Source organism: Micromys minutus, assembly GCF_963924665.1.
Source record: "Micromys minutus genome assembly, chromosome: 16".
Classification (NCBI taxonomy): domain Eukaryota; kingdom Metazoa; phylum Chordata; class Mammalia; order Rodentia; family Muridae; genus Micromys; species Micromys minutus.
The window spans coordinates 17091479-17102131 of NC_137985.1; the positions used below are offsets into that span (position 1 = coordinate 17091479).

Here is a 10653-nt window from a genome sequence, read left to right on the forward strand (position 1 = left end):
TGGTTACCGAGGTTTGAACTCAGGACCTCTGGAAGAGCAGTGCTCTTAACCACTGAGCCATCTCTCCAGCCCTAAATGGCTCATCTTTTAAAAAGTTTTTTTTTTTTTTTTTTTTTTTTAAAGATAAGCCTTTTTTGGATGTGTGTGTATCTGGGTACTCTGCCTGTACTGATATGTGTGTACCATGTGTACAATGGTGTCCTGAGAAAGCAGAGGGTCTCTGATCCTCAGAACTTCCGATAGTGATAGTTGTGAGCTGTCAAGCAGATGCTAGGAACCAATCACACAGCTGCTGGAAGAGCAGCCAATGCTCTTTAGGGAGCTATCTTTCCCCAGCTGCCCTCTTCCCCCTTTAAAATGTCGCTCATTCTGTGCTACAGTATACACCAACTGTATATAAATCATGTCTTTACCGCCCAGAAGTGGAAACACCCCTGATGCTCCCAGGCTGGGGGAAGCATGCTGAGATACACAGGCTGCCCAATGCCAGCACAGTGTTAGCAGCAACAATGACCACTGCCTCAGGCGGGTTGTATCGCTCCACAGGTAACGATGTTGGTAGCCAAATCTGATGACCTGAGTCCACTTCCTGAAATCCACATGGCTTTGGACCAACTCCTGAAAGCTATTCTCCGTTTCCTGAAACCACACCATGAACACACACAAATACATGTAAAAGAAGCTCTAAAGTAAAACATAATAAAAAATAACCATTTCTGAAATGATTTTCTTTTATTTGGGGTTCATCCAGGACTGAGTGAAGAAGAGGAAGTGGGTGACCCCCACAGTTGGGACTGGGCCTGAGGCCTGACTCTTGCACTCGGATCCCTGCCAGCCTCCAAAGTGCTCTAGCCCTCGTTCCCCTACAGAAACGAAGACAAAACTGACTTGGCTAAATAAAGAAGAGCTTACAGTTCCTGAGTTGGGCCTAGATGGGGGTCCTGGGACACCCCACACCTGCCACATAGCCTTTTGGGCTGGATGCTTTTCCTTGGGACCAGCCAGCAACTGGAACAACGGGTACCATATTTCTTGTACCTAGAGGTGGGAATGAGGGAGTAGGGTATGAGAAACCACCATTTAGGATGCAGTGGGAAACAAGAAACCACCAAGGGAAACTATTTTCCTCAAAAGGTGGCTATTTTTCTTTCCTTAGTTCCCACTTCCCACACCAGCTGAGCCCAGATTGACTGCCCCACCCCCAACATCTCCAGGTTGAGGACCTGATGCCACAGGCATTGCAGAGCGGGGTCCCGTCTTCAGCATCTCTCCAGAGTGGAGTCTTTTGGGTCCTACAAGAAGCACACCGTCTGGGCCCTGGAGGGTCAGAAGTCAAAAGGCACAGGGTCAAAGGCCAGAAGTCAATTCCAGAGGCCTGTGTAGGGCTGAGAATTTGGTAGCAGTGGGGGTAAGGGGGTGGGGGATTCTGTTAAGGCTCTGGTAGCTCTGGGTGTTGTCAGATAGAAGGCAGAGGGAGAGCTAGGAACCAAGACAGATGGTGAGTCAGGTGGTAAGGCTCCAGTTAGGAGGAAGCTGGGGGTGGGGTGACTCAGTCCTAGAGGGGGGCTCCTCTGAGCAGGTCTAAATGAGGAACTGGGATGAAGGAGGGACAAGGAGAGGATGTGAAAATGGGAGCCTCACCCAGGGCCTCAGTGTTTCCTGGGCTGGCAAGGGCCTTGGAAGGGCTTGCAGGGAGCTTTTGTGAACTTCTGCCAGGTAAGCTGCAAAAAAGGACAAGATGTAGCACTGGGGGGCCTGTAAGGTGGTCCCCAAAACGACACTTCCCAGGTCCTCACATGCCCAAGCAAATATCACCACTCAGCTGGTTCCAGCCTTCTCTCTACCTTTTTTAAAAATCAAAGAATTTATAGATATATTAAATTTCAAGAGAATAAATTTGTCACGGGAAAAATAAAAATTATTAAATTCTTTTTTTACTTCTTGTTTTGAGACAAGGTCTTAGCCTCTAGTGTGTTTAGGACTACAGGCCTGCAGTGTTTCCTGTTTTTCTTGCTGTTGAGACAGGGTTTCTACAGGCAAAGCTGGCCTGGAACTTTCTCAGCCTCCTGAGTGCTGGGACTGCAGGTGTGTGGCATCATAGGTGGTTGGAAACAGCAGGACCTCATGGAGCCCAGCCTGGCTTGAACTCCCTATTGGCCCAGAGTTTCTGTTCCATCTGAAGAATACTGATTACAGGTTTGGTCTCTGTGCCACTGCCCGGTGACTTATGCAGAGCTGGGGCTAGAACCCCGGGCCTTTGGAATGCTATGCAAGAGTTCTGCTCACTGAGGCACAGCCCAAATACATCATCAAGGTTAACAGGCACCCTTCATGAGGTATGTACCTCAAGGCTTTGTACCTTGTAACTAGTAACAATGAGATAATCAGTATTGTATTTAGTTGGGTATATGACATTTCTGCAATTCCAGTCTCAAGAGGCTGAGGATACAGTATGGTGAAATTCTAGGCTAGCCTAATCTACATGAGACCTTGCCTCAAAAAGAAAAAAAAAAAAAAAAAAGGTGGATGTGGTGGCTCACACAGATAACCCAGCATGAGGGAGCTAGGGAGGTGGAGGCAGCACCATTAAAAGTTCAAGGCTGGGCTGGAGAGATGGCTCAGTGGTTAAGAGCACTGACTGCTCTTCCAGAGGTCCTGAGTTCAAATCCCAGCAACCATGTGGTAGCTCACAACCATCTGTAATGAGATCTGGTGCTCTCTTCTGGTGTGTCTTAAGACAGCGACAGTGTACTTATAAGAAGTAAATAAATAAATCTTAAAAAAAAAAGTTCAAGGCCAGTCTGGGCTACATAAAATCCTGTTTGTTTGGAACAAAAAGAATAATATTATGAGAATCCCAATCAGAGCCTTTGTAGTAGCTAAGTAGGTAAAGGTACTGCCAAGACTCATAATCCTGATAACCTCAGGTTGATCTTTGGAACTCACATGATGGAAGGAGAGAACTGTAAGTTGTTGTCTGACCTACACTCCTAGATGTGTGTGTGTGCATGTGTGCATATGCTTAACAAATAAATAAATATAATAATAATAAAATATTTGGCTGAGTAGTGGTGGCACATGCCTTTCATTCTAGCACTTGGGAGGCAGAGGCTGGCGCATCTCTGAGTTCAAGGCCAGCCTGGTCTACAGAGTGAGTTCTAGGACCACCAGGGCTACACAGAGAAAATCTTTCCCAAAGAAGTTTAAATAAATAAAATGTTTGCATGAGGATGTGCTCTGAGCAAACACAAACAAAAGTGTTTAAAGTCTTCATAGCATTTATGTGAATGTGAGTATCTGTGTACCAGTGTTCATCAGTGTGTTGTGAGTGGGGGGCACAAGACAACTTTTCTGTCCTTCCACTACCTCGGTCCTGTGGATGGAGCTCAGGGTATCTGGCTTAGCTGTAAGCACCTTACCCACTGAGCCACCTCACCTATCTATGTAATTTTGAGACAGACCTTCAGCCCAGGTTAGCCGGCTTCAAACTCAAGTTCCTCCAACTTCATCGTCCTGAGCTTTTGGATTTGGGGTAGGCTTTTGTTTGTAATGATTATTATATTATTTTGGTTTTGATGGCCTCAAATTTAGAGATTTGCCTCCCCCCCCCCCCCAGTGCTGGGACTCCAGGTTATTTTAGAAATTATTTGTATTTATTTATGTTACGTTTGCCTGCTTGCATGAGTTTATTTGGACTGAATGTGTGCAGGAACCCAGGGAGACAGGGTTCTCTAGAGAGAACAGGGGTTGCAGGCAGGCATGAATTGTAAAGAGGGCATTAGGAACAGAACCGAGGTCCACTATCTATGAAAGAGAAGTGCTTTTTAAAAAAAAATTTTTTTTTAATTAAAATTTTTCATGTTCACTGGGTTCTGTCTGCATGTTTATGTGTGTGAGGGTGTCAGAAAACATGGAACTGGAGTAACAGTTGTGAGCTGCCACGCGGATGCTGGGAATTAAACCTTGGTTGTTTGGAAGCACAACCAGTACTCTTAACCACGGAGTCATCTCTCCAGCCCAGAAGTATGCACTCTCAGTTACTGAGCCACCTCTCCAGGCCTGAGGTGGTTTTTTTTTTTGTTGTTGAGTAGGGGATAACTATTTAGTCAAGCTAGTTTTGAATGTGCTTCCGCTCTCTCACTCCAGGCTCCTAGCCATTTTGCTGTCTTGAGACAGTCTCAGTAAGTTGCACAAGCTGGCCTTGAACTCACTGTGCAGTGCAGGCTGGCTTTGAACTTTCCATCTCTCTCCTCAGTCTCCCAAGTAGTTTGGATGACAGGCGTCTACTACCAGCCCTGGCCCGAGTGTACTGTCATAACGCATAGGCAAACACTGTCATGGCTGTGAGTCCCTACCTGTAGGTGGGTACAATCTGGAGGCTAGAATCCGGCTGGATCTGGAACTCCAGAGTTACACCCTTGAACCTGGGGTCCACCTTCTCAATGCCCATTCGGGGGTTCAGCTGCTTCCGTGGTCTTCTCTGGAGTGAGGCAGAAGTAGCACTGGGAGTTTCCAGGTTAGGGGACTGTGTGCTCTTGGGATTCCTGGCCATACTTAGGTGGTCTGACATCCCTATGACCATCAGCTCCCAACACGACCCCAGGACCTGGGTGGCCGGCGAAGGGGAACCTGGCAGCCCCTTCTCTTTGTCTTGGAGGAAAGGCAGTGCCGTGCTGACGGAGGCCTGGCATGCAGGCCACAGAGACCTGGGGAAACGAAGCAGTAAGGCGTGGCCACCCCTTTCCTGGGGGCTTGGATTTGATAGGTAAGGAGGGGTGTGGGGCTTCACTCCCGTTGGTGTCTCTTCTTTGGTAACCCTGTGCTCCACCTGGGGCCACATTCTTGGGTTTTTAGGTTTAAAAGTTGCAAAATAATTGTTAGCCGACACCGATTCCCCTGTGGCTGGCGATTGGCTCTCCATCAGCCAAACCCCACCACCAACAAAGCAGAGTCCCACCCTAGGCAATCCGCGCAAGTCAGGCTGCCGTCTGTAGCAGCCATTAGCCAATCACCCCCCATGGACTGTTGATTTTTAGTAGGTTACCCTCATCACCCCACGGATGATCCCTCAGTGGTACTTCCTTGGGCCATACGGCAGGGTGGGTGGGATGGAAATCACCAGTCCCTCTCAGTACGTAGGGGCTGAAACTTGTTACGTTCCCGTAACTAACAGGGGAAGGCTCAGAAGCCGGGATCGTGACCCCTCCATCTCCAAGCCTGGTGAGGTATTAGCTGGGATGGGCGGTGGAAGAGTCTCGCACCACGCACCTGCCATTGGGAGTGAGGCATCTCAGGGCTTCAGGCTCCAGCGCGGGGGGTCGACTCTTCCGGAGTGACTCGGTGTCCAGACAAGGTGGCGCCAGAAGTTCCTGCGGGCGCCTCAAGTCTCGAGCTTGTGCCGCCTCCATGCCCACAGTGGGCCCAGCTGTGGAATCTCTCTGCCCCGCCCCTCTCAACCCCCTCCCCCAGGGATAAACCCGAGGATGAGGGAGGCGAGGGTGATGACGATGGGCGCCACCTGGGCGGAGCCGGGCGGCGCAGGTCACGTGGGGGCGCTGTTTGCATCTGGGAGCACTTTTTGCTGTGGCTGCCAGGAGCCTCAGCTGCGCGGCTCATGATCAGGAAGCCCTTCTATCACACAGCAGAGCCTTGAAGGTCAAAGGGCGCTGTGGATCCCTTCTCTGCGGCCGGGGCGGGGCCTGGCCACGCATGGGCATCCCCAGGAAGAAGGGTGTTCCGGGCGCTGTCACAAGGGTGCGGGCATTCAGAGCTGGACAGACCCGCACCCCCCACAAGGACACAAAACATGTCGGAGATGTGTGTGACTTTTTATTGCAGCTCTGATTTGAGTCCATCCTTAATTTATAGTTCGATTCTCCTTGGTGAACTGACATACCCAAGATGGAGGACCCATCCCCCTCAGGGCTCAGACACTGGCTGTCCCCAGTGGCAGCTCTGGTCTCACACTGTGGGTCCAACTTTTTCTTTGCTAGGCAGTCCACGCTTTGGGGTAGGAAGCATGGGTTTTCTTTTCAGTTCCATGGCCCTGGTCAGTCTTGTGGGCTCTTGTCAGTGGGGCTTGGGGATGTGGCCATCCACATAGAAGTTTCTGGTGATCTTGGGAAGAGCAAACTCGACTCCTTCCAGCTCAGGGGTCAGCACGATCTGGCAGCCCAGTCTCGAGTTCTCCTGGAGCAGTGGAGCCATGTCCAACATGTCCTCCTCCCTGAGACAAAGGACAGGGTCAGGGCCGGGGCAACCTGAGGCAGTTGGAAGTGGATAGAAGAGCCCTGGGCACAGGGAGGCAGATGCTGGCAGTCCAGCTGGGGGCTGCCCACTCACCTCTCCTCAGGAGGAGGCAGAAGATCCAGGTAGGCCTCACTCACATACACATGGCAGGTGGAACATGCCAGGGATGCTTCACAGGCCCCTGGGAACAGCAAGAGAAAAGCACAGCTTTACTGAGGAGTAGCCTCCACCTCAGCTCCAAAGCCATGTCTTTCTCATAACCAGTTGTTTCTAAGTTGTCTATAGGCTTTTGTTTAAGACAGTCTGATGTAGCCCAGACTAGTTTTAAATTCCCAAAGTAGCCAAGGATGACCTTGAACTGAGTCTCCTACCTCAACCTCCCAAGTGCTAGGATGACAATTGTGAACCATTTTGCCTCGTCCCACACTGACTCTCACTACACTAACTTCATTTCCACCTCCAGGACTTTGCACTCCTGTACCCAAGGCCTAGAATGTTCTCTACTTTGCTTAGCTGCATTCATTCAAGGCTTCAACTTAACCGTTTGCTTGAATTTACTCTCCACTTGTTTTGTAGCATTTATCACCATGTAGCTTTTAAATTTTTCATTTATGTATCTATCTATATCCATCCATCATTCATCTATCCATCCACCTTCCATTTATCTATCCATCCATCATCCATCAGGATTTCTAAGACAGGGTTTCTTTATCTTATAGCCCTGGCTGTCCTGGAACTCACTGTGTAGACTATTCTGGTGTCAAACCCAGAGACCCATCTGCCTCTGCCACTAGAGTGCTAAGATCAAAGGTGTGCTTTTGATTCATCATCACTGGCTTCACCCTGTAACTTTTTAAAAGGATATTTAGGGATTGCTTCTAGAGTCTTGAACAAAGAAGCGGTCTGCACTAAGTTACATCATCAGTCCTTTAGAACTCTTCTCTAAACACATTTTGTTATTGTGTAAGCAAGCACAGGGAGTGGAATATGCTTGCTAGAGCATCCATGTGGATGTCAGAGGGCACTATGTAGTTAGAGCCTCTGCCCTCAGTCTACCTTAACCTGGGAGGAATTAGTGCCTTTATCCCCTTTATCCACTGAGGCGTCTCATCATCCTTCCAAATTTGTAATTTTTGAGACAGAAATTCTTGGTAAATTATCCAGGCTTGTCTGGGAACAGCTTTGCTTTTTGAAAACTGTTTTAAAGAGTGGATCTTACTATAAATTCCTGGTTGTCCTGTCCTAGAATGCACTCATAGACCAAGATGGCTTTGCACTTAAGAGATCTGCCAGCCTCTGCCCACAAGTGCTGGAACTAAAGGCATGAGCCAGCATGCCCAGTGCTTGAGAGCTTTTTAAACATTTATGTGTGCGTGAATCTGGGTGGGAACATGCACACCACAGTGCACAGATAGGTTGGAGGACAACTTGAAGTGCTGTTTCTCATGAGTGTGTCAGTTCTGGGATTGAAGTCAGGTCATCAGGCCTGGTGCCCTTTAACCAATGAACCGCCATGCCAGCCTTGCAAGGAACTGTCCACTCTCCTGGTTCAGCTTCCCAAGTTGCTAGGACTATAGGCCTGAGCTGCTGGGTCTTACTTGTTCTCTTTATTTAGTAATCTATAGCCACCTTTTTATCTTGGGGTTGGCTATTGATCTATTCTCCTCTCTACCAAGCATTAAATATGTCCATCCTCACAGCAAGCCATTGAGAGTGATGCTGAATTCCCATTTTATAGAGAAAAAACAAAAGGCTCAGAGAAACCAGCTTGGCGTTTGCAAAGCTGGTGAGGCACCAAAGACATAGACGGTTTGCTTTTGAACTGTAACAAATTCTGTTCTGTACAGTGCCTGCTAGACTTGGGAACAGAACCACCCATCCACTCCAACATCTCTAGTGTTTTTTACTGGTTTGGGGCTTGTTTTGAGAAAGATTCACTGTGTATGCTGCACTGGAACTTGCTCCGTAAACACTAGGCTGGCCTCAAACTTACAGACATCTACCAGCCTCTCCTCCCAAGTGCTGGAACTAAAAGTGTGCACCCCACATGCCTAGCCACCTCTGCCAGCTCTAGATTACTCAGGCCTCCTACTTCATTAACCCAGCACTGTCCCTTCCAAATGGTCTGTCAATGAAAACCTAACAGTCCTGTTAGGGCATAATCTATAAAGGACCGTCACTTTGGTACACACAGTCAATAGTATTCACACAAGGACTCGTCATTTGGGGAAGGGCAAATTTTTCATAATTTGTCATAATTTTTTAGACAGGGACTCTTGCAAAGTTATCCAGGATGGGTATGAATCTAAACTGGGTCTTGTTATAAGTCAATGGTTGGCACAGAATGCACTCATTGGGTAAAGGGGTTACTGCCAAGCCCAGAATTGTGAGTTCAATCCCTAGGAAAACAATATGGAAGGAATGAACCAACTCTCAAGTTGTCCTTTGATCTCTACAGAGGTACACACATGCACACTAAATAAATACGATAAGGAAAACACTAAGCAATACTCACACAGAGGCAGCATGAGAGGCCTAAAAGCCTCATGTCTGAATCAGGTTTTGCCATGTGGTTCTTGCTTCTGGACCCTGCGCACCATCAACAAGGTGCACAGCTCTCCTTTCTGCAAAGTGGAATTACTGCCTCCTCTATTGCTAAAGCTGTCCCAAGGAATTGGCACTCAATATACACTGATATTAGACCTGCTTACACGGAGGGCCTTGGGAGGCCACAGGTGGTGTGAATAAGGCTCACTGTGGGAGAGGTGTCAGAGAGCAAATGAAACCCAAGCTCTATGAGACCACTAAATACACAGTCATGGACACTGTCAAGTCTGAAGGATGAGAAGGAGCCAATCGATCTGCTGGGAATCCACTTTGGACCAAGCACAGATGTCCTAAGACAGGAATGAGTTTTGATGCTTCAAGATCAGCCAGAGAGCAGTGAGGGACAGAGCTGCACATCTGTGATGCCAGCCCTGGAGAGACAGAGATCCTGCCTGGATACCACCTCTTCCCAAAAGGTAGTCAGTGACTGGACTAGAGAATGGAGGGGTTCACATCCTCCACAAACTCCAAGACAGTGCAGACCCTAGAAGCCTGCAGTAAAAGGTCTGTAAGGGCTGCCCCAAAACCTAGTTTTATTTTAGTATTATTTTAGAGAAAAATTTTTAAGTGTTTCTATGTGTCTCTGTGCGGATTGTGCATGCAAACGCAGTGCCCATGGAGGCCAGGTGAGGGGATGTACCAGGAGCTATTGTCATAGAAGACTGAATTGCCTGGCACAGAGCAGGCGGTGAGAACACAGGTCTTCTCACAGGGCATCTGCAGTCTTTAGCGCCGGTGACCTTTCCGGTGCCATTGTTGCCATCTTACTGGCTTTAATTCAAAGGTGGCAAAACAATGGAGACAACCTTCATTCCCAGAACTGAGGAAGCCAAGGCAGTATGACCAGCCAGTGGGTCTAAGGGTGAGTCACAGAGACTCTTAATCTACAGAGGTGGAGACGGGGGATCACTACTATAGTGGGTTTGTACTAGCCTGGTTACATAGCTGGTTTCAGAACAGCCTGAATAACACGAACTCTATCTCATTATCTCGGTTCTTCCCACCCCATCTGGACAGTAATAGGGTAGCACATGCCAGCAGTCTTAGGACTCAGGAAGTGGAGGCAGCAGGATCTCTGTAATGGGTTGGAGATTACAGACTTAAATTCCTGGTCAGCCCGATTCAGAGTGAGCACTGACCCACCCATACCCCACCTAAATAAAAGTATTGGATTGTGGTAGTGCCTACCAGCTCTCTGGAGGTGGAAGCAGGAGGGTCGGAAGTTCAAGGCCACCCACCGATACATAATTAAGTTCGAGACCAGCCTGAGCTATACAAAACCTCGTCTCGTAAATACAAAAAGGTATAAAAAAGAAAGCCAAGGGTCTCCCTAGTTTTCTATGACCTACCTTCCAGGTCTACCCCGTGGCGCTGGGCCAGATGAAGAACATTGTCCCCGACTCTGCCCTTCACCGGGATCCGCTTGCCAGAGCGGTCCACGAACACCACGTTGACCCTGGGGACAAACAGCGTGCAGGTGCTGAGCCGGAGACCGGCCTGAGGCCGAGTGGCAGGGCGGGGCAGGGCGTGGCACTCACACGTCCCGGGGCAGCTCCTGGCTGTCCGCCTCGTCCTCGCCAGCACGCCGCTTGCCTGTAAACACACGAGTGGGTGACCGGCTGCGGCCTCACTGCCCGCCACGGCCCAGCACAGCCCTATGTACCTGTAGTCCCGAACGTCCTAGATGTTACTGCCGCGTGCCCGGCCCTGGATCCCCAAGATCCCCCGGCCGCCCGTAGCAGGACCCGGGCGCTCATGCCGCGGGCCATGGAGGCGGCCATGATAGGCCACGTGACC

General features: G+C 49.2%; 2 protein-coding genes across 2 annotated transcripts; both read right to left on the reverse strand.

Annotated features, from left to right (window-relative positions):
* Positions 1 to 908: 908 nt before the first annotated feature.
* On the reverse strand, positions 909 to 5503 carry ZGLP1 (zinc finger GATA like protein 1; the record flags this gene model as incomplete). Its single annotated transcript, XM_080930271.1, has 5 exons — positions 5269 to 5503; positions 4356 to 4706; positions 1642 to 1721; positions 1224 to 1317; positions 909 to 1038 (listed from the first exon to the last, which is right to left on the reverse strand). Exons 1-5 carry the CDS (start codon positions 5406 to 5408, stop codon positions 909 to 911), a joined length of 795 nt encoding a protein of 264 aa, XP_080786397.1. The 5' UTR covers positions 5409 to 5503.
* Positions 5504 to 5816: 313 nt separating this feature from the next.
* On the reverse strand, positions 5817 to 10649 carry FDX2 (ferredoxin 2). The gene is made up of 5 exons (XM_080930272.1): positions 10520 to 10649; positions 10395 to 10449; positions 10206 to 10312; positions 6343 to 6430; positions 5817 to 6226 (listed from the first exon to the last, which is right to left on the reverse strand). Exons 1-5 carry the CDS (start codon positions 10635 to 10637, stop codon positions 6070 to 6072), a joined length of 525 nt encoding a protein of 174 aa, XP_080786398.1. The 5' UTR covers positions 10638 to 10649; the 3' UTR covers positions 5817 to 6069.
* Between the last annotated feature and the right edge of the window lie 4 nt (positions 10650 to 10653).

What these genes read in the sequence shown, in the direction of transcription:
- FDX2 (XM_080930272.1), bottom strand. Translation starts at nt 10,637, where the DNA reads ATGGCCGCCTCCATGGCCCGCGGCATGAGCGCCCGGGTCCTGCTACGG. An exon ending in CCACGGGGTAGACCTGGAAG is followed by an intron (nt 6,431 to 10,205) that starts GTAGGTCATAGA and finishes TGCTGTTCCCAG; the next exon opens with GGGCCTGTGAAGCATCCCTG. An exon ending in CTGCCTCCTCCTGAGGAGAG is followed by an intron (nt 6,227 to 6,342) that starts GTGAGTGGGCAG and finishes CCTTTGTCTCAG; the next exon opens with GGAGGAGGACATGTTGGACA.